General features: G+C 39.3%; 2 protein-coding genes across 4 annotated transcripts; one reads left to right on the top strand and one right to left on the bottom strand.

Annotated features, from left to right (window-relative positions):
• The first annotated feature begins 138 nt into the window (after nucleotides 1-138).
• Nucleotides 139-3,173, top strand: c23h11orf68 (chromosome 23 C11orf68 homolog). 2 transcript variants are annotated; one of them, XM_023291544.3, is made up of 2 exons: nucleotides 139-245; nucleotides 2,076-3,173. In XM_023291544.3, the coding sequence occupies exon 2, from the start codon at nucleotides 2,116-2,118 to the stop codon at nucleotides 2,857-2,859; it is 744 nt and encodes a 247-aa protein (XP_023147312.1). In that variant the 5' UTR covers nucleotides 139-245; nucleotides 2,076-2,115; the 3' UTR covers nucleotides 2,860-3,173. The 2 variants fall into 2 exon arrangements, with proteins under 2 accessions (XP_023147312.1, XP_023147311.1); XM_023291543.3 differs by having other exon boundaries at nucleotides 146-245; nucleotides 2,073-3,173.
• Nucleotides 3,174-3,572: 399 nt separating this feature from the next.
• Nucleotides 3,573-22,780, bottom strand: rela (v-rel avian reticuloendotheliosis viral oncogene homolog A). 2 transcript variants are annotated; one of them, XM_035957809.2, is made up of 11 exons: nucleotides 22,621-22,780; nucleotides 20,839-20,874; nucleotides 20,486-20,631; nucleotides 19,777-19,922; nucleotides 16,961-17,052; nucleotides 15,777-15,911; nucleotides 13,676-13,780; nucleotides 11,253-11,468; nucleotides 10,257-10,331; nucleotides 10,093-10,176; nucleotides 3,573-7,730 (listed from the first exon to the last, which is right to left on the bottom strand). In XM_035957809.2, exons 1-11 carry the CDS (start codon nucleotides 22,625-22,627, stop codon nucleotides 6,859-6,861), a joined length of 1,914 nt encoding a protein of 637 aa, XP_035813702.1. In that variant the 5' UTR covers nucleotides 22,628-22,780; the 3' UTR covers nucleotides 3,573-6,858. The 2 variants fall into 2 exon arrangements, with proteins under 2 accessions (XP_035813702.1, XP_035813703.1); XM_035957810.2 differs by having other exon boundaries at nucleotides 3,573-7,727.
• Between the last annotated feature and the right edge of the window lie 369 nt (nucleotides 22,781-23,149).

Raw genomic sequence — 23,149 nt, 5'->3', positions numbered from 1 at the left:
AATGTAAAACATGAATATATATATATATATATATATATATATATATATATATATATATATATATATAAATGTAAAACATGAATATATATATATATATATATATATATAAATGTACGTTAGTTTAGTTGATATTCGAGGCATTAACAGTCGAGTTCCGCTCATTCGATCGGAGTTCGTCATATCGGTGTTCGATGCGGAGCAGCAGCGGAAGATCAACACTGGACAACAAACTTCGACATCTGCAGGTAAATCAAGCTTCAGCGTTCAAAGTTTACAACGAATGTGCGATTATTCCTCTGGTCTGTAAGCAAACCGTACGTGTTTTAATGTCATCTGTGTTCGACAGCCGGATGTAAACGGCTAATCTGTCTCCAAATGTGTCATTAAGACGAATGTGTCTTGTGAAAACGGCTAGCTGGTCGGCTAGCAACAATAACAACGAAGCGGTTGTGAATAATTTCTGCGTGTTTAGTCACAAAACAGCTGTAGATGGTAAACAAACGAGAGGGTAAACACTTGTTTTAGTGGGAAAAAGGGGCGGTAGATAACTGTTGTAGATGCTGAATAAGGGTTGATAACGTAGCAGGCTAGTTAGCAGGAGTCATTTCAACGGTCAGTTTAGCACAGAGGTGTCAAAATCATCTTAGTTCAGGACCATATTCAGCCCAATTTAATCTCAAGTAAGCAGTAAAATCACAGCACGATTACCTATAACATAACAACAACTCCACGTTTCCTTTGTTTCAGTTCAAAAAAGTACATTCTAAAATGCTCACATTTAAGGAATTATCTTTTTACAAAACATCATGAACAAACTGAAATTTCTTAAGACAAATAAATTCAATTTCAGCAACATTATGAATCAGTTTATCATTTACACATTAAAACTTACAGATCACAGAGTGTCTACAAAGACGCAAAACATTTAGTCACAGGTATCTGGAACTGAATGATATAGTATTTTACTTTATGGTCAAAACGACAAAAGTCAGACAAAAACAGGACAAAATGTTATAAAAATGAGACAGACTGTCAAAAGCGAGAAACAAGATGACAGAAAATGAGACAAATGGCTTGAAACAAGATGACAGAAAATGAGACAAATGGCTTGAAACAAAAGAGACAAAAAAGTTACTAAGGGAAAAAAATGACACAAAAAGAAACAAAATGGCAAAAAAATAGAAGAAGAATACAAGCGAGACAAAAACACAATATGATAAAAACGACACAAAACAACGAATTAAGCAAAGCACACAACGACAAATATCAGACAAAAAAAAGACAAAATATTACAAAAATGAGACAATGATAAAACTGAGAGACAAATTGACAAAAAATGAGACAAACAACTTGAAACAAAACAAGACAGGCAAAAACATTTAGAAAAAGTTACTAAGCGACAAAAACATGAACAAAAACAAGACAAAAAATGACAAAAAAATAAACAACACAAATGAGACAAAAAAACACAAAATGACACGAACGACCCACAAAACAACAAATTAAGCAAAACACAAAACGACAAAATTCAGACAAAAAATAACGAAAACAAGACAAAATATTACAAAAATGAGACACAAAATGACAAAATTCAGACACAAATTGACAAAAAATGAGACAAGCGACATGAAACAAAACAAGAGAAAAAATTTTCTGAAAAAGTTACCAAGTGACAAAAAAATGGACAAGAATGAGACAAAAAATGACACGACAAAAAAAGACACACAAGCAAGACAAAAAAATCCAAAATGACAAAAATGACACAAAACAACAAATAAAACAAAACGACAAAAGTCAGACAAAAAAAAAAAGAGTATTACAAAAATGAGACACAAAATGACAAAAGAACATTCTAGTATTTTACTTTATGATCAAAACAACTTGTCATGTTCTAGAAAATATTTTAGAGTTTTCTGCAGTTAATGTCTTAGTAATTTTTACACTTTACAAAGTCGTCCTGGGGGCCGGATTGGACCCTCTGGAGGGTCAGTTTTGGCCCTCGGACCGCATGTTTGACACTCACAGTGGATCCTGTGGTTTAAATTTAAATTCATACCACTTGTTCTCTTCAGCAGGGCAAGCCCCAGGACTTCATAGTCTCACACTGACGGCGTCATGGAGGAGGAAGAGGCCCCTGTAGATGGCGAGGCGGGGACCCCCTTCGCTGCCGAGACGTTTGCGGCCGAGGCCATAGCGGCCGACATGGACCCCTGGATCGTGTTCGATTCCAGAAGAACCCCCAGGTCTGAGTTCGACGGCTGGCTGGAGAGCAACCGGCCCTCGCAGGTGTTCAGGTTCGGCGACGAGGAGGGCGGCGTCAGCCCCGTGGGGTGGATCGCCGTGCTGGGCCCCGGCCACTGCCCCGGCGGGGGGGACGTCACGGGCCTCCAGGACAGCTGGGAGAAACTGTTGTCCAGCTGCCGGCCCGTCAGCTTCCAGACGGTGAAGGAGCTGGCGCTGAACCACGGCGTGCTCACGGGCAAGTGGCTCATGTACCTGGACTCCGGCTTCAAGCTGGACCACGCGTGGGAGTGCGTGGCCAGAGCCGCCCTGGACGGCAAGATCTCGCTGGTCAAAGTCAGCCCCTTTAACCCCAAGGCGGAGGGCAAGCAGGTCATCTGCGCCTACAACCAGAACTTCACCGACGAGAGCGAGGTCATCCGGCTGGATTCGGTCATTCGCGCCGCCGGGGTCAAGTGCCCGCTCTCCTACAAGCCGGACGTGTACACGTACCTGGGGATCTACCGGAACAACCGCTGGAAGCTTTGCCCCACCATTTACGAGAGCAAATTCGACCTGGAGTGTGTGCCCAGGCGGTCGCACATTGTCAACAAAGTTACCAACCTGGAGGTGACATAAACAGGACCGCTTTATGAAGAACCTCTTAATAAATTTGAGAGTCGGCGGTTAAATTTTGATCTCACGTTCTTCCTACGTCTCATTTAATTCTTTCTAAGTGACCTGGAACACCGTCATGCAATTTTTTTTTTTGTATTTTATACGCTGTGTTCGTGAGTAAGAATATAACACTTCATAGACCGGCAGGGTGGCGGAAGTCCTACAGGATGATTTGCCCCCAGCGAAGCACTTCTTTTTCTACATTTGTCTTGGCTTTACTGTTTTGCTTTCACAATTACAGAGTTGCCAAATAAACAATATACTTTTGAAAACCACCTTTACACGTTTTAGTTTTTATTGCCAAGAAAAAGTGTTTTGAATGTCGACAGTCACTCATTACAGTGGAAATTGCATAATAGCAAAATACAAAATAAAGACAAAAAAAGACGAAAACGAGACAAAAATTACAAAAATGAGACACAAAAGTGAGAAATAAAATGACCAAAAATGAGGCGACACGAAAGAAGAGACAAAAAATTTCATAAAAAGTTACTAAGTGACAAAAAAAGACAACACAAGCGAGACAAAAAAATAAATGACACAAAACAACGAATAAAGAAACACAAAAGTCAGACAAAAAATAACAAAAAGAAGACAAAATATTACAAAAAGGAAACAAAACAACAAATCAAGAAACAACATAAATCTGAATAAATATACTTTTGAAAACCATCTTTACATGTTATAGTTTTTATTGCCAAGAAAAAGTGTTTCGAATGTCAACAGAATTAGTCACTCATTACAGTGAAAATTGCATAATTATACTATAATCTGATTACATCACACATAAAAAACGGTATAATTACATCTCAATAAAGCATCTTTTACTACAGGGTATAACGAGTTGACCTACAGGTCTGACACAGTCAAGTTAAACCGCAGGAGAAACAATAATGCCAGACAAAAAATAAGCACGTACTTATCAATAATGTTGCCTGTTTGACCGTTATCTACACGTAGACCTTCATTTGGTTCTTCTGACAGTCACTGCCAACCTTCAGAAAACATTTAAAACATTTGATAGAATCCAAAGAACATCCGTGAGCATAATTTGCATCTGATTACATTCTTTATGAGAAATTTAAAAAAAAACCTTTGTTTAGAGTAAAAATGCAGACCAAATGTGAATATTTCTGCGACCACAGCTACCATAATTGTTCAAACACGCTTTACATGCCAACGCCTTCATCAGAGCATCTGAGGGGCGTACAAAGAGGCGAGATCAACAAAGACACTGGGGCTGAAACGATTCCTCGAGTTATTCCAGTAATTGGATTACTAAAATTCGAGGCAAAATTCTCTGAATCGAGGCTTCGTTTAATCAACTACATGCTAGACCTCAGGTCTTGAAATGTCAAACCCAAACTGCATTCGATACAAACCAGGTCTTTAAATGTGACGGAACGCTTCTATTTTAACCAGCCCAGCTTTTTTATTATTTACAGCAGGAGTGTCCAACCAGTCCGTGGTCTAAACGGTCATCTAAACTAGCCCTCATTGAACTAAAACAAGGACAGATTCAGCTGCTGCACAGCTTATTTCACGCCTCAAATGCTTTCAGAAATACGTTTCCCTGAAGTGTTTTTGAAATAAAACAAAGTTTGTGGCTGAGCCACTATGTTTATCCGACACATCTGCCAGACTGTAGCTCAAGCGCTGTCATGTGACCAGGCAGTGACCCGCTAGTGACCGCCCACCATGCATGCGATTTTCAGATGTGACGCGTTTACAGGCGGGAAAAAAGCATCTAGTGGACACGTACCTTCACTGTATGTTTTCTATAAGTATTCAGGCACACATCACTTAAATCTTTTTCCTCTCAGACTCTGCACATTAATAATCGTAACAAATACTGATTGATGACTCCAGACTGCAGAGATATGCCTTCCTAAATGCAGAAGCATTTTTTTTTTAAAGCTTTCATTCTCCACAGCTGTCATTTCTTTCAACCTTTTCCTATAAAATACATATATTTTTTCATTCCTCAGTATCTGTGTTTATATATCTGTTGGGCTGTGAACTCGTAGTTTGTATTGTGTTGCTAATTGAAATAAATAAACATGGAGCCAGTTTGGAAAAACGTAGTACCAGACATGCACTCTGCTTTGGGTTTTAATCCAAACCATATGTTTTTAGATCCCAGTCAGGGAAGCTGATGTGTTTATTGTGTCCCGTTTGTCTATACCCACGTCCGGGATGATAATGCCTCTGTCCATAGGTCACGAGAAGTCTCTGAATGGTTTGATGACGATGCTACAGTTTCCACATCCGCGAGATCTCAACCTAATTGAACACCTTTGGAAGATTTTGAACTCTCCACGACCATCATCAAAACACCCAGTGAATGAAAATCAATTGGTAGAATGGTGTTCCATGTCTCCGGTAGAGTTCTGGACACTTGGAGAACCGTCGCTAAGCTGCATTGACGCTGTTTTGGTGGCACAAAACCTTACTAAGATACTTTATGTTGGCTTTTTATCACACCGCGCTGGAGTTCCGGCATGCAGCGCCGACGTTTGGCTCAAAAAAAAAAAAAAAAAGCTAGGCCCACATTGCCAATCGAGTTCATCTACCAATGGAATGCGCTCAACCAAACTAATATCACTAGCCAATGGGAAGTAGAGTGGGTCGGTTATTTCTGTTGCACAGCACGCTCACTTCCACTTTTGATGCTGTAACGGGACATGCCTAGTGCGGAATCCGATTACTCGCCAGAATAATCGATAGAATACTCGATTACCAAAATAATCGACAACTGCAGCTCTAATGGACGCCAACAGAACCAAAATCTTGACACTGGTTGTACATTTTCTTAACTAACCGGGTGTTTTTTTTTTGTTTGTTTGTTTTTTTTAATCAAGCTTCATGTGACACTTCTGCACAAAATGGACCAGCTTACTTCAGTCAAGAGGAACGGTTTGTTATAATGGAGAGCTACGATGAATATAGAAATTTGTGGACCATGTTTGAAGAGTTTTTTCTAACAAACCAGCTGCACATTAACTCTAAAAAAAAATCCAAGTCAGTTTTTTGTTTTTTTCCACTTTAAACTATTGTTACATCGTCTAAACTCATAGTTTATGTCAGATATTGACAGATATTGAAAACTTAGGTTGTTCTGGGGGAAAAAAGGGTAAAAGCAATCACTCATAGTATGATTTCTGACTCTTTTACAGCCCAAATTAAAAAATCCAGGTGGCCTATATGACCCTTGGGTGTTAAAGGGTTAAACATGATACTCCAGAAGTGCATTTAGGTCCAATGCTGTCCTATAATGAAGGATAAACAGTGAAAAAAAAGTTATTGATTGAATGTTTTCGGTGATGAAAGTCAACCGACTTTGCGGTTTTGTAATCTGAGCTGCGTTCGCTGTAATGCCAGCTGTGTAAAACTTGGGCCAAGCATTTTTGTGCAGTTTCTACATCGTCAACTGAATGTATGTAGGTTCCCGTGGCAACACAATGCATACAGCTTGCCTGCTGTAAACTGCACGGCTTTGTTCAGTGGTGTTAATAACACACGGCCCAACAGGGAGCGAGGATATAGCTGATTTAAATCCCAAATTCTGAACAACCTCCAGAACAGCTTTGCCTTACCTCGCTAACCCATTCATCTTACTTCACTGTACGCCCCCTGGTCTGATTGTCTTTTTAAAACAAACATTTGCCGGTGGATCATCTTCCACCATCGCTGAAAAACTCACTGACTGATGTTAAACATGGGATTAATCGATGGGATATGATTATGTACCCCGCCCCATGCCCTGTGTTTTAACAAATCCATGACCAGAAAAAGTCTCTGCTTGTATGAGCTGTCCTGCTACATTCTGTCTCCTCCAGCTCTTCATGTCCACCGTCCTTTTGTGTCTCTATTAACAACAAAGGAGGCTAAAGGAGTAAATATAAGTGGTCTTTATAAAAAAAAAAAAAAAGTCTTTAAAAAAAAAAACTGTACAACCCCTTAAGTTGGGTGTCCAGACACAAAACCAACTTGGCTTCCGCTGTTCAAAATGGAAATAAGACGGTCTTCGTCGGCGGACATGAGCTCGTCGAACTCGTCAAGAACCGCAGGCTGGTGGTTGTTGTTGCTGGGCGGGATGCCGATCATGCCCTCGTTCTGTAGCAGGTGGACGATGCTGTTGGGGTAATTCATCCAGGGGCTGCCTGGGTTGCCGGCAGGGTCAGAAGTGTTCTGGGAGGCAGCGCTGCTCTGGGCGGCAGCAGAGGAGCTGGGAGGGACAGCTGATTGGCTTGAAATCTGGCCCAGCATAGCGGTACCGTCCCCAGCCTCGCTCATGAGGCGGGGGTTCAGAAGTTCCACAAAGTCATCCATGTTCAAGCTCTCCAGCACGCTTGGGACCTGGGCTTCGGAAAAGCTGGGGAACTCTGGGATGTCCTCGTCCACAAGCGGGGCTTCCACCCGGAACTGAGAGCCCTGGAGGGTGAAGGAGCTGCTTGTCTGTGAGGAGGCTGCATTTCCTTGGGAGGCTGCCGGCTCCTGGGGGATGCCGGAGGACATGGGGAAGAACTCATGAAGGTCTGAGAGGTTGACCGTGGAGTAGTCCTGGTTTGCAGAGGGGGTGGTGGTAGAGGAGGAGGATGGAGCCGCTGCTGCTGCTGCTGGGCTCATTGTAAAGTTGGAAACTGGAGTGGCTTTGGGCTGGGAGCCGAGGTTCAGACTCTCCATGATCTTCCATGTTTGGCTGGTGGTTGCGGCTGAGATGGAAGAGGAGACCTCAACTTTGGGCTGCACTGAGAAGAGCTGGCCTGGCTGATTGTACGAGTAGGAGGGCTGGGGTTTCGCCCCGCTGGCACCAGGGGGCACTACAGCTGCTAGAAACACAAACAAACAATTTGAGTTCCACTAGTGAAAACCCTTGCAGTAAACTTTGTACACAAATTACAACTAATAGTGATCAGTTTAAGGTTGCTTTTTGTTGCAACACAGATTCAGTCACTGAAGGAGATGGAAAAGCAAATGTCACAAGGAATGAACCGAATACCGTTCATGCGACATCACGCGACGGGGGTAAGGGAGACAGGCTTGATTCCGAACTCAAATTAAACATTCAGATACCACCGTCACGACTGAATATTCAGATATTCGGTTTCAGCCCTACCACGTTCACCAGATACCACTCCCTTGGACTTCTTTCTATGGGGTTATGTTAAAGATATCATGTATCGAACAAAGATACGGGACATTACTGACTTCAAGCAAAAGATTTCTCATGCTACTGCCACCTCTGATGAGGCTATGCTACGGGGAACATGGCAAGAAATAGAGTATCGTCTTGATGTGCTTTGTGCAACTAATGGTGCCCATATAGAGGTGTATTAAATGAGGTACAAAAAACTTTGACAACCACTGATTACAATAAAACAAATCTGGTTAAGATATCTTATCAATTCCCTTTGTAATAAATTCTTAAAACTGTAAAGATACTTTATGGACACCCTGTATAGCAGGCAAGCAAGACAACCACTTGTTCTGCTTATTCATGAACTCTTTGGTCTGTTAAATGTCAGAAAACTTCCATCACAATTTCCCAGAATTGAAAATGACATCTTCAAATGCTCTTTTTTTGTCTGGCCAAAACTTGGTAATATCAGAAAATGAAAGGATTCAAAGGCTTTACTGTCATATGCAGCAATAAACAAGTTCTCAGTGCAATGAAATGCTTTGTTCGCTGGCATCTCCACCAAGATCAACGGCAAATATTCAGTCTGGAAGAATAAGGGATGTGTGCAATTGGTTAGCTAAGAAAACAAACGTTGCTACCTTCAGCAGAGGTAACTAAGATGACAAACAGCCGACATGTTGTAAACCAAGAAGGTGGAAAGTAGGACTAATGGCATTTCATGAAACCAGTGTGGTTTGGCGGGCTTTTAATAGAAACAGAAAATGAAATTAAGGCTGTTTGTGGTCAGGTCAGAATAAACTGATATATAAAGACCTGATAGGAGCAATGCTACATTCAGCGCTTTTAAGATACTTTTTTTTTCATGTTTGATAATTTGTATTCTGTGAGTTTTGTTTGGTTGGATAATGTGGGATGTCAAAATGTACAGAGCAGATTGCCACGTATTTGAGTGACATTTAAACATGATTTAGTTATTGAAGAATGTCTTTCAAATGGCTCTTAAATGTTAAACTTTACTAATTACACAGGGTCCTCAACTTATGTCAGAGTTCTGTTCCTACAGATTGATGTCAGTCAATTTTTGCCGTAAGTCGGAACTCCGGAGTAAATGTGAACAAAGCCGTTCAATGCATCACGATATCGATCAGTTCTTCATAAAAGCCATAAATACCAACGACTTTCATGCATGTATGAATCATTTACAAGAAGATAACAGAATATGTTCCAATGTTTTTACAACTTGATCTAAAAATGCCGATGTTCTTTGGTGTTTCACCCTGTTCTGAGCGTTTTATTAAATTTAATTTCACTCCATGTTGCCCTTAAGGTAGAATTATCGACATGCTTTTGTTTTGAAAAAGCCTCTATTTGAAGTTGTCTGTTGACAGTTGTCACTTCCTGTCTGCTATTTTGATGTTTAGCTTGCTTTTCTGGATGCACGACTCTACTTTGCTAAAAGCCACAGAGGCAATGTCGTAAGTAATTAACTTCATTTTTGGACGTACTGGTTAAGTTAAAAGGATTTATTTACATGTATTTATGTTGTTTTATTCTGTTTTTGTTGCAGTTTTCACTCTGTAATGTGTATCAAGAGCCACAGTAAAGAAGTCAAGTTTGCTACGACTCACGATTCATTTTGCAAGCGCGAGTTTAACTAGTTGGACAGCTGCAGCTTTTGCCATCACCATTTTCTTTGCCATCAGAAGAGTCTGACTTGCGCTTGGGAGCCATAATGAAGGGCAAAAAGTTAGCAAATGTAGCACAACCCATGGTGGCGTACAACCACCTTATAGCGGGGCGTGATGACGTATTTGTCCGCTCCGCTCACCAACTAGTTCCACGTAACCAGTTCCGACGTAACGATGAAACACCGTAAGTTAAGGACGTCGTAAACTGAGGACCCGTTGTACTTTAATTTGACTGTTTTTTGAGTGTGTTCTATCTAAATTTACATACCTGTCTAATCAAGAGGGAAATTAGGACAGTTCCTAATCTCTGCGGTGGTTTTATAAATTCACAACATGTGACATGAACAAATAAAACAGGCTCACCAGCTTGGGCGTTCATTGCTGGAAGCTTGGCAGGGGGTATTCTCCTCGCCGGGCTTATGTGCCGTCTGTCTTGTGGGATGGACACTGCAATTCCAACAGACGTGGTTATAGGACGGTGTAACTAGAACAACTTAACTGTAACTGAAAACGTTTCATCAACATACCAGTGGATAACATGGGCCCCAGCTTCTGGAACATGTCTCCTGTGCGCTTTCTCTTTTCACTCAGCCTGTATTCATCTGTAGGGGACGTTTGTAGAGTTGATCAACAAATTCATCTCAAGTTAGAGTAGGTAGTCCATGGGCCCGGACCGAAAACTTCCAGTATCGGTACCACTCAAGGTGACCAATTCTTTTTGGCATTTTTAACTAGCTATATGTCTTTAGTTTGCATTTTGATAAGATAGCCGTTGCAGACTCACAGCTTAATAAATGTTATCACTCATTTAATGGACATAATGAAAGGGTCTGAGCCAAAAGTGTAATTCAACAGGATTATTCCTCATTATGAAAAATAATAAGTGCCACACATCATCATCTGTGTTAATAACTTTACAACACACAACAATACTACAACAAACTTGAGTCTGAGAAAGATTTCGTTGCTATGGTAACAAGATTGTGACCAAAACAAGAAACAGAATGACATAGCAAGGCACAAAACTACAAAAACAAGACACAAAATGACAAAAACAAGACACAAAATGACAAAAACGACACAGAATGACAAAAACGAGACAAAATAACAAAACAAGACACAAAATAAAGCAAGAAACAAAATGACAAAACAAGACACAAAATGACAAAAACGAGACAAAATAACAAAACGAGACACAAAATAAAACAAGACAAAAAACAACAAAAACAAGACATAATGACAAAAACAAGACACAAAATAACAAAACAAGACTCAAATTGACCAAAGCAAATAAGCATGAAAAGAAAACAAACAAGAAATGCATTCATCTGGATCTGATGTTCAATTATATTAATATATATTAATATATTACCCTTTCTCAAACAGTTTTATTTGATTATTGACTTGTATTAGAGCTGATCTTTGCATACGGTGAGATTTAAATGAACTGTGCAATATATCGGTGATACCAATATCTGGTCTGGCCCATGGACTAAGGTGGAAACAGGAATACTGCTTCTTACCTGGGTCGGCTGGCAGGTACTGGAAATCCATTGGCTCGCTGACCTCTCGGTCCGAGGGCCGCCGGAGCTGCATTTTGACTCTTATGGGCTCACTGAGGTTAGTGTCGCGGTAGGGAGGCGTCCGGAACACAATGGCCACCTGCCTGTGGACGTCAGCTTGGGAGAAAGTGCCCTTCCCCTCCCAGGAGTCCTGGAAGAATCGCACCTCGATATCCTCTGCGGGTGAACGGAAATACTAAAGCTGAGACTGGATTCCGAACTTTAAAAGAAAAACTGACATCAAGCAGCAGCCACATGGAGGCATTTTCTCCTCAGCTTCAGTTGGAAAGACCCTACGGAGAGTTGCATCACATTTAGTGCGACGAAAAAGTTTGACAGCAACTTACAGCACTTGCAGTTGGCTTCAGATGTTTAACTTTAAGCTAAAGGAAGTAATGTTCAAAGTGAAAATGTGACGCTGTGAAAATGACTACATGACGGTCTCCTGGAGATATCGGGACCCAAAGTGGGGAAAAAAATAGTCCAAGATTCGGGATTCTCAGGCTTTTTTCACAATGATGCAATGTGTATCCGGTTTAAGCTGAACCGTTCAGTACTCAGGGGAGCGTCCCGCAGCTCCCACATCCAAAATACAAAGCTCATGGTTTACGGCATATACTGGATCAAACGGGAGGGAAGAAGACTTCAGTTCAACAAAAGCCTGATCTTTGATAGTGATACACATATTTATGCTTCTTTTTTTTCTTTCAACCAAGTGTTAATTAGTAAAAGGCCGTGCAGAGAATTCAAACAGAGGAAAAACTGAGTTCACAAGGAGCAGGAAAGCTGACAGTTTAATAAGCCAGACTTGATATCGGCACAGCAACCCACGCAGGAAACTGTTCTGATGTGAGATTCATGTCATGCTGGAGAAAACTTTGAAGATTTGCTTTGATGTAGCTTTTCTGAAGAAAATTCTTAAGCCGTTTTTAAGTTGGAGGTAAACAGTTATCGCCGTAATGAAACCACTATCACTGGAAAAATGAGAAGTGGGCAGGTGAATAGAGGAAGAAAGGTTTTGTTTCATGCTAAAAGTCACTTTTGCTGCTTCTGTGCAGAAAATGAAACCTCACGTGTAAAACAACAGCATGTTTTTTTAAACCATACTGCAGTAAAATTGTGTTTTTGGGTCAGAGGATGAAGCTGAAGACACAGCATTGATGTTATCACCTCAAAGAGCTGCCTTTGTACAAATCCGGCAGTCAGCATTAGCATGAATTTGTGCTCTAAATTGTTCAACGGCTGGATGCTAATTTAGTTTTTCTATCATTTAGTGCTTGGCAGAGAGCTCAGAGATTTGTTTACTGGAAACAGCTTCCTGTTGCAGCTGGAAATTACATCAATGAGTGCAGGAAAACATCAAAACATTTCACTGAAAGAGGCTAAAACACTAAAGCTGCAGGCGTGTTTAATAATTTTCTAAGAGTCAATGTTGATTAGAGCAGTTTTAAAGAGTATTTGTGAGGGCCACTGATTAGAAAATAGGACACTGAAGAGTTTTTAATGCAAAGCAAGAAAGAGTAACTTACATTTCTCTAAAATCACACCTGTCAGAAAGCACTTTTCCAACGTTAGCAAACCTGACCAAGTCTGGCTGGAGCAGTAAAGTGTATATGGTTGAGTTTAAAAGCCTATAAGTGAGTGTTTGTGTCCACCAAAGTACGTTTTTGTCGAGGACATCGTAAACCGAGGACTCCCTGTACTAGGTAAGCAGCTGAGTCAACCTGTAGACTGATATGTGCAAACAATACTGCTGGGGACACTCTGGATGATAGCAACCAAAGTGATTGGGTGCTTAGTAATGAAACTATTTTGTGTAAGGTTAAAATGGGATTGCATCTTTAAGAAGTCTTGGTGAATGATGGTATGTTCACTAAAATTCTGTATTATACTTAAATATATTAAGGTTTAAGCCTCTGTATGTCCTGCTAGACTGCATTTCTATGTTACAGTTAGTTTTATGTGCATTGGCGGGAAGCTTTCAATGCCAAATCAGGCATATTTCTGTCTTTTCAGCTGCAATTATGGAAAATGAAACTAAATTATTATTAAATTAAGTGTTTTATCACCTCAACTGAAAAAACTTAGAACTCTGCTGTCCGTCTATTAACCTCCAGGTTGTCACAAAATGTAGTTATTGCAGGACACAAGTTTCGATTTCAAACCCACTTATTTAAAAAGAGCCAGTGTACTGTCAGTGTAACACCACCCCACCCGAGCTGTTGTTGGTGTGAAGGTGTAGTCACTTTCTGCTGCAGTTTCCATTGCAAGGCTTACAACTGCTTCGTCAGTTTTCATTTCTATTTATGGGTTGTTCAATGTGAAAGTAGAGGCTCAGACTCGTGCCAAGTGTTGCCGTGTTCTTTCAGATAGCCATACTGTACCTTTTTGCACTTTGTCGCACAGCAGGAAGATTTCATCCCCTCCTTTGCAGCTTCCAGAGTTGCGGTTGACTCTGCAGATCTTCAACTCAGCTGTGTTTGGAGCCCCTGAAAAAACACAGGAAGCATTTATGAACAAATGAACAGAACACCAGTGATAAATGGTTGGTGTTGTGGAGTGAACGCTGCGGCTGACGAGTCAACACGACACACCCTGGATAGCTAAAGAAGTCATTCTCGTCTTCTGTCTTAATATTCTGCAGAATTTTACCGTGATGATGTGTGAAATATTACTTGACTGCTGCTCATTTTGAAACCCAGCCTGTGATTAATTCGAAAGTGAAACTGACACAAAACATTTATTCATTCTGACATTTTCAAGCTAATGCAAATACATTTCAGTCTACATGGCTGAAAATTGTAAATATCAAGCAAAACATTCCATATTTAACCCATTCAAACTTTACAAGGGTATACAGAAAATGTTAAAATGTTTTGATGTTTCACATAAGAGTGAAAATATTGAAGGCTAATTCTTGTAAATGCCTTGAGACTGAAAAGAAAAGTAGACATGCAAAGAGGAACCAAGAGCATCTGAGAGAATGGAAGGTTGCGGGTCAGTTTACCCTGACAGATAATCCCTGAGAAACTGCTGATTTTGAATTTTTAGGTGGGGAGCATGTGATTTACAAATGGTATAGACCAGGTGTGTCGAACATGTGGCCCGTGGGCCAAAAGCGGTCCTCCAGAGGGTCCAATCAGGCCCTCAAAGTGTAAAAATTACAGAGAAGACATTAATTGCAGATTGCAAATTTGTAAAGCTATAAATTCAAAATAATTTCTAGACCATGACAAGTTGTTTTGACCATAAAGTAAAATACTAGATTGTTCATTGTTCTTTTGTCAATCTGTGCCTCATTTTTGTAATATTTTGTCTTGTTTTTGCTGTTTTTTGTTGTTCGTCTCAAGTTTTTTGTCGTTTTTTTGTTTCCTTTTTGTCTCGCTTGCATGTTTTGTCTTGTTTTTGTCATTTTGTGTTTTGCTTTATTTGTTGCTTTTTGTCCCATTTTTGTCGTTCTGTGGGTTTTTTTGTAATATTTTGTCTTGTTTTTGTTATTTTTGTCTGACTTGTCGTTTTGTGTTTTGCTTTATTTGTTGTTTTGTGTTGTTTTTATCATTTTGTGGCTTTTTTCTCGCTTTTGTTTTTTCTTATTTTTGTCGCTTTGTTTTGCTTTATTCATTGCTTTGTTTCTCGCTTTAGTCATTTTTTGTCTCATTTGTGTAATTTCTTGTCTCGTTTGGACGTTGGACATCCATTTTTTTGTAGTTTTGTAACTTTTTTGTCTAATTTCTTGTCTTTTTTTGTTTTGTTTCAATCATTTTGTCTCATTTTTTGCCATTTTGTTTCTCATTTTTGTAACATTTTGTCTTGTCATTTATGGTCTTGTTTGTGTCATTTGTGTAATTTTTTGTCTAATTTTTGTCATTTGTCCATTTTTTTGTTGCTTTGTAACTTTTTTGTCTAATTTTTTGTCTCTTTTTGTTTTGTCTCGTGTAATTTTGTCAGATTTTTTTGTCATTTTGTGTCTCATTTTTGTAATATTTTGCCTTGTTTTTGTTGGGTTTTTTTCAGACTTTTGTCATCTTGATCAAAAACTAAAATACTATATTGTCCATTTCCAGATGACTAAATGTTTTGTGTCTTTGTAGACACTCTGTGAACTCTAAGTTGTTATGTTTAAATGACAAACCGAGTCATAATGTTGCTGAAACTGAACTTATTTTTCTTTAAAAATTTCAGGTTGTTCATGATGTTTTGTAAAAAGATAATTCCTCATGTGAATATTTACAGAATGTACTTTTTTGCACAAAAACAAAGGAAAAATGTGGAAAAATGTTGTGGTTATGTATAGGTTATTATGCTTTGACTTCACTGGTCTGGCCCATTTGAGATGAAATTGGGCTGAATTTGGCCCCTGAACTAAGATGACTTTGACACCCCTGGTATAAAATATATTTAAGAATACACAATACTGACTATGAGCAGCTTTTACCTGAAAGTATCAATATCAACTGTACTTCTATTTATGTGCTGTCAGCTTACTGTTGTCATAGATGGGCTGCGATACGACGGGCTCCAGAGGGAACAGCTCCCCCGTAGGCAGAGTGATCGAGGCCTGGAAGCAAAGCCGGACTGAATTCAGGTCAAACTCCTCCTCCCACACCTTCGGCTCGGGGACTGAAGCCAAGACAAAGAAGGGAAAGGGTGGAGTTCACAGTCAGGCGATACAGCAGGCTATCAAAACATTGCATCCTGTTGTATGTAGGTGCTGTATTTCAGTATCAGCAAAGGGTAAATAGAACAAATGACAAGAATATTTCCATTATTCTTATTAGAATAAGTAACTGTTTGCATTTACTGTTGCGCTATTAAACCACAGAGACACTCACTACCATTTTTAAACTAGTTTGTTTAATTTCGCTGCATAATACCAGCTGAAATAAATTAATTGGAAAACTACTGATGCTAGCAGTAAAAGTAGACAATGAGCATTTTGATATGAAGAACAGAATTCACCCTTTTAACCTTCCTGTTGTCTTCATTTATGGGCACCAAAAAATATTGTTTCCTTGTCTGAATAAAATCCAAAAATTCTGCAAAAAAATTCCCAGAATTTCTGAAAATTTGCAAAACCTTCAGGAAGAAAATTCCAGTATTTCCTTGAAAGTTTCCCTTAAAAGTTTTATTTTTAAAAAATTTGGCAAGAAAATTCTTGTGCATATTTTCAAAAAAATGAGTAAAAATCAAAAAAATCCTAAAAATATCTAAAGTGATGCCATATATATCAGTAAAACTTTTAATATTTGCCTCACAAAAAAATCAACCAAAATCCAGCGAAATTTGCTGGATTTTGGTTGATTTTTTTGTGAATGTTCTTAAACATTTTTAACATTTCTTTTTTTCCACCAAAATGTTTCAAAAATTTCCCAAAAATGTTGAAAATGTGGACATCAGAAGTTTCACTGTGAAAATATATTTTTCCACATTTTCAAACTTTAAAATGGGTCAATTTTGACCCACAGGACAACACAAGGGTTAAAGTCACTGAGTATCGCTGTTTATCAGTCACACAAATCCCTTCCACTAGTGAAAGTCCAGCAAAATAACAGTCTTTACATCAGAGCGGGACAATCACTTCTCACACAGCGACAGATTTCACAGTAAAAGGGCAGCGGCACAAAAAGTGGCTTTGTGTCGAGCGCTTATTTCGAACCGTGAATACTCACTGTTGAAGGGATTATTATTAGTCTGCAGTCTGCAAGTGATGGCCTCGTTCACATCCTTCTTCTTCACGCACTGAATACCCAGGTTCTGAAAACTGAAAGCAAATATACAGTGTAGAAGTCCGAAACCACTGGAGCACGTGTGTACGCTACAGTTTGGCAAAAGTTCTGGGGATTTGATGGCAAAAAAACAAATCCACATGGTGTGTGAACTATTTGCTCCATTAGCCACAGTTTAATCTTCACTGCATTTTCAATTTCTGCTCCTATAAAAAGTCACATTTACAAATAATCAAACCTCATCGTCGTGGGCCGCTGACCACATCTGCAGTTTGAGAGGACAATTTAGGAGAGGCGAGGCTAAACAGAGGAATATTTCACTTAAATTGCACTACCAATAACCAACTCGATACTGTTAAGACGTCACTTATGCCAGTAAATATAACACGGCTAACTGCCATTTCAATACCTGAAATTATAACAGATTAAATCAGTTTTTGTTTAGACATTTATTGCACTTACTCTCTCAACCCTTTCAGCATTTCTGTTGAGAAACCAGCAGACGTTGCATTACAACTTCCTCAGGGCTCCCTCAAGAATTTGCCAAAAGCAAATTCTGCGAATTCTTAAGTATCCTGTGTCTACTTACTACAGTGAACGCCTACTTTTTTACTAGTTGTACCCATAACCCGCCTCTCTGTGTCTTATGTTATTCTTAGATATTAATTACACAGTATTATAACCAGTCTGACTGATCTCAAATACAATTTAGAGTTCACAGATGTCCCTGGTGTCCAGCTGCCATGCTTGTTTAGTGTTTTATTGTTTGTTTTGTTTGAAAAGCACACACAGAACCACCGGTAAGAACATAAGACTAACTGATGATGTAATACTTTGTCTTGTTTAACCCTCTGAACGCCAAAACGAAAACAAGCTTCCAAGCTTTCCTACTATCGCTGCACTCATCGTGTGTGATGTGCAGCCAGATCTCAGCTTTAAATTGTGATATTAAAATGCTCTAACCAGATTTGTTAAAAGAGAAATAATTCTGCCGTCCTTGATGCAGCCATAAAGCCATTAGTGACAAAAATTCTTGGCTGAACTCGGCTCTACTGCAGTCAAGCATTTAAACAAATTAAACATGTAAATACTAAAATATTTATAGCATGTAGAGCCACCATGTTTTCAGATTCAGATGCAGAAAACTTTATTTGTCCCCAGGGGGCAATTAAAAAGGCACGTAGAGCAGGCAGTGCAACAGTGACATAATATTTAAGAAATAGGGATAAATATATATACATGTCTATAGCAAGTAATATAGGAATACAAATAAAAAAGAGAGAAATAAGACAAAAACACAGCTTGGTAACATATTAGTGCAAAAATGTTTTACCCAGTATGATCTATGGTATTATGACTCATACTTCTAGCCATTATTGTGCTGTTTCAATAGAGCTGCAGGACTTTATATGTTGTTGAGGTTTGGAAAAATATATACAGAGCATATATAGACCCCTTAAACTCCAGAAAATAGCTTTTGGAATAATAAATATAGTTTCCTATTGTGAAACTACCAGTCTTGCACCTTAAAATTTTGAGATATTGTATACTTAAAAACATTAGAAATACTATTTCGAGTAAAGAATAATAGTCTTCCCACTTGCATTCAACATTTTTTTTTAATTAAGAGAAAAAAAATGATAATTTAAGAGGGCTGGGTGTCTTTGAAAGAGTGAGAACTAATGTTAAATACAGACACGTTTCACATTTTGGAGTTATGGGACAGACTTGTGTAGATCTCTGTTGAGTTTCAAAAAAACATTGAAAGGTAAAATAATTAGGGATTACAATGTAAAATGACTGACTTAAGAAGAATAATTTAGAGTAAATACTGTTTTTTTTTCTTCTATTTCTTGTATTACTGATATTCTGGGTTATTTTATGGATTGTGCAGCCTATTCTTTTTTCAGTTACAGAGCTTGTTAAATTTTCTTTTTCTTTTCTTTTTTTGTGAAAAAAAGAATGTCTGCTGTAAGCATGTATAATAATTCTTTGTCAGCTTAATGCACAAAATTAAACTCTTTTAGTGTAGCATTGTACCATTCATTCATTCATATTGCTGTGAAAAATGAGAGTGAGTAAAAATATGACAGAAGCAAAAACACAGGAGGGTTAAAAACGACAGATATTTTGCATATAATTTGTATTTAGTGTGATGTCTAAAAATTCTTCAATTATTTAGACTCCTGTGAGTCTGCAAGAGGAGATAAATTAATGTATTGTAACCACATAGCTTAAAAAACCTGCACCAGTTATCACAATTAACATCTTTCCTTGTAAAAAAAAAACAAAAAAAAAAAAACAACCAAATGACTAATATAAACTGCACACTGTAGTACTGGCTGTTCGTTTGAATTTTGTCACTCTTGTGATAAAGAGATAAACACAGCTCTGTTTGGCCTGATAGATTAGATAAGTAATTTATTAAACATTACACAACTTAATGCATCTTGTCAGTCATACTCTGTTTTAATCCACACTATAAAACCTTTACTTTTTAAACTATTATTGCAATGAGCTGTTGAAAGGTAGGAAAGTCTCAGCTCGCCACTATGTGCTGTGTTAATGTTTCACTCATCTCCACGCTAAAGATAAAGCCGACAGGTAGTTTCACCACGGCGATGGCGCACACGTCACGTCCCATGACTTATCTAGGTCAATCGCTAACAAGTGTTGCCATGTGTTGACGTGAAGCCGTGAAAGTGCATCATTTCCTCGGGTTTCTTGAAAGAGTGAGTCACATTCAGAGCAACCCCTACCTGTGTATTCGTCTCTCCAGCAGGTCGGCCTCGTAGTATCCGTGTCTGCAGTCCTTCCCGACCAGCTCGTGGGGGTGAGGCTTGTACGGCGCATTCTTCGTCACCAGCGAGATGCGAACGCGCAGCGGGCCGTTGTAGTTGTGCACCTGTCGGAGGAATGAGTCCCGTTTTACTGTGATCTCCTCGGCAACTCAAACAGCTTGAACCAGGGGCGTCATACATGGGGCATGCGGGCCAAAACCGGCCCTCCAGAGGGTCCGATTCGGCCCATTGGACGACTTTGTAAAGCGTAAAAATCACAGAGAAGACATCAACTGCAGATTGTAAATTTAAAATAATTTCTAGATCATGATAAGTTGTTTTGAGCATTAAGTAAAATACTAGATTGCTCATTGTTTTTGTCTCACTTTTGAAATATTTTGTCTTGTTTTTGTTGTTTTTTGTCTTTGTGTGTCATTTTAATCATAAAGTGAAATAGTATCATGCAGTTCCAAATACCTGTGACTGAATGTTTTCAGCTTCAGTATTAATTGTGTAATAGATTCAAAACAGATGATGATTTATTACCACGAAGGCAGGATTAATTTGTTAAACTATTGACACAACACTTCAAATGTTGCAGGAGGACATCTATTCTAAATGACGGCCTTTGTCAGTTGCTAATTGCATTACTTGAAATTTCGATTTGAAATCAATGCGTCCAACTCACCTTGATGGCCGGGTGGGTTTTAGTGGTGTCGTTGCTCTTCTCTCCGGGGATACTGCCAGCTGAACGTCCCTCACACTTATATCTAAACCTCATTCCCCTCTGTTTCGGCTGCTCGATTATCTCTATGAAGGGGCTCGCTGTTTGGACTGATAAAAACAACGAAAAGAGGGAATATTGAGAGCACAGTGTGGCTGTGTTTTGAAAATATGTACTTTATCAGTGTATCAATACAGAAAAAGCTGGCCATTGATCATCAGTACACACAGTGCAGAAATGTTTGCTTATGTAATCTCTGCAGTTGACATTACTTCAGATTTTTATGAGACAGGTCATTTACAGGAAACTTTGTTTACCTGGGTTGATTGGAGCCATGCCCCATCCATACACACCTATAGAAGAGAGAAAGGGGGGGGGGGGGGAGAAATTTCAACCACTTGTTCATCACAATCTCACAGCAAGCGCTGGTTTTCCGTCCACATTACATGACACAGCACACAGTAGCAGAGCAGATGACAAAAAATAAAAAATAAAACAACAGCCTCAGCACATATTTGTGGTTTTGTAAGAGTGTGTCATTTGTGGTGTGACCGGGGTGGAAATGTACTAGACTGCGCAGTGTCCAAAGAGGTCGAAGGATGTTGAGCCACGAGGGCTTCCCGGCTGAATATATTTGCTGGTCATAAAGTGGCTGCCGAGCTACAGAAAAGAAAAAGAAACGCAGAAATGAGGCAAACAATGAAAGGCAGGGTGTACTATCGGTGTCGGGTTACCCGCCTTTTTGCGAGCGGGGAGCAGGCGGCGCTCCAGTTTCAGGTGCTTGGGAAAAAACAAAGTGAAGATCAGGTGGTCAAAGCTCCACCCATTGGCTACCAGGAATTTTTCGACTGGAAGGTGTGAGCAGAATGCTTTCCAAGCTGTAACATGCCTGCTTTCCAGCCTCAAATATACGCAAGAGACACAAATTCTCCATGTGCTCAAGATATTGTATAGTTAGTGAGAAATGAAAAGCTAAATAAAGCATAAAACCCTCCTGTTAGCACATGAATGCATACTATAGGAGACTATTATTAATTAATAACTTAATAAAGACCACTAATTGCACATTTTTTACTCTTTGAAAGACACATTTGGCTTCTGATTGAATTTAGATGTTGTGAAAGTGAAAGTAAATATCTGCCATATGCCCACACATTCATAAATAAGTGAATGTACTAATTTCAAAACACAGCTGACACTATTGGGTGACTCACTTTCACTCCATTCAACTTGACTAAGGCAACGCTGCTTGGGCATCCTTTATTAACATTTGTTGATTCTTTGTGTCAACAGTGTCCAAAACTTCCCATCCACATTAAAATACTAAAACTCGCTTATGGGATCTTTAACAGCACACAAACCTCCATTATAAAATCTAGCTATTAATCATTTTTAGCTTACATGCAAAAGTTAATGTGGTATGAAATCAAAGCAGAGCGGGCTCCAAATCTTCACCAGAAAGTCTACACATCCGCATATATACATTCTGCTAAACGGCCAGTTTTGTTACTACAGTGTGTGTTAAACTACGGCCTGCACTATAAATAATTCTGGCGTGTTTGAACTGAGGTGGGCGGTTGCTAGCAGCGTGGACCGACGACAAAAATAGAAATTATTATTTGAAACTAGCGCTACCTGGATGTTACATGTAAGCCGAATTGAAGGAGATTTAATGACAATAGCAGACAATTTTTTTAGAGTGTGATTCATGAAGCAGATTTAACGAAATAGAAGAAAAGCGTTAAATAGCGAGATTTCCGAACGGAGTTACGTGAGGGAAATCCATGCGGCGGACTGATCCAACAGGCCTCTTTGGCAGGGCGACAGAGTTCGTCAGGTGCCACCAACACACGGGAACTAACTGGAGCGGTTTGGCAACGCATTTCACACGGATATTACACAGCTATGTGATATAAAAATCCCTACAACCGAGTCGGCATTCTTTGTGTAGGTTAGCTTACCAACCGGGAACAGACTCCTCCTGTTAGCGCAGCGATAGCGGGGCTTTCCCCTGTGCGCAAAACAACTCCCCGAACAGTTTCACCTCCAGAGTCTTAGCTAACACCGAGGAAATTAATTTTTAAAAAAAAATCTCTTACCGTCCATGGTGGTGTGCGAGTCTGGCTCACTCTTCTCTTCTCCCCTGTTTCTCTCTAGTTCGTGTGTTATTTTTTTAAGCTAAGCTAAGAAAGTCGGAGAGTCTGAAAACTTCTTGACAGAGTCGTCCGTTCACCTCCTTCGCTCCACCTACATCTGTGAGAGAGAGTAAAGCCGCAGGGACAGTCAGTCGCAGCTTTTCCGGTGAGGACAGAACGCAAATACGACAGCTATTTGGGGAACAACGCGTTGCGAGTTTTTGTTTGCTTTTTGCGAAATATGCGCAGCTCTGAAACACAAAATGGCGACTTTGCTAGTAACAGCGCGCGACTGTGACACTCAGAGTAAATGATTTCTGTGTTTTCCAAAAAAAAAAAAAGTTAGAAATATAGTAAATAATACAGAAATATTAATATACATGTAGTTTGGACGGAAAACTTTTGAAATTAAATTTTAAAAATATTTAATAAAGTCTCTAAATAGGCTTTCAGTGGCAATTGGAATGAAAAAAGTAAGAAAAATAGTATCTTT

Source organism: Amphiprion ocellaris, chromosome 23 (genome assembly GCF_022539595.1).
Source record: "Amphiprion ocellaris isolate individual 3 ecotype Okinawa chromosome 23, ASM2253959v1, whole genome shotgun sequence".
In the NCBI taxonomy this organism is placed as follows: domain Eukaryota; kingdom Metazoa; phylum Chordata; class Actinopteri; family Pomacentridae; genus Amphiprion; species Amphiprion ocellaris.
The sequence above is the reverse complement of the archived record's forward strand: the minus strand, read 5'-3'. Positions and strand labels throughout refer to the sequence as shown.

Bases quoted from the DNA above. Each gene is read 5' to 3' on its own strand.
- c23h11orf68 (XM_023291544.3), top strand. From the start codon at position 2,116: ATGGAGGAGGAAGAGGCCCCTGTAGATGGCGAGGCGGGGACCCCCTTC.
- rela (XM_035957809.2), bottom strand. The intron at 17,053-19,776 runs GTAGGGGTTGCT...ATTTGCTTTCAG, and splicing joins CTGGAGAGACGAATACACAG to TTTTCAGAACCTGGGTATTC. The intron at 7,731-10,092 runs GTGAGCCTGTTT...TTGTGTTTCTAG, and splicing joins AGCAATGAACGCCCAAGCTG to CAGCTGTAGTGCCCCCTGGT.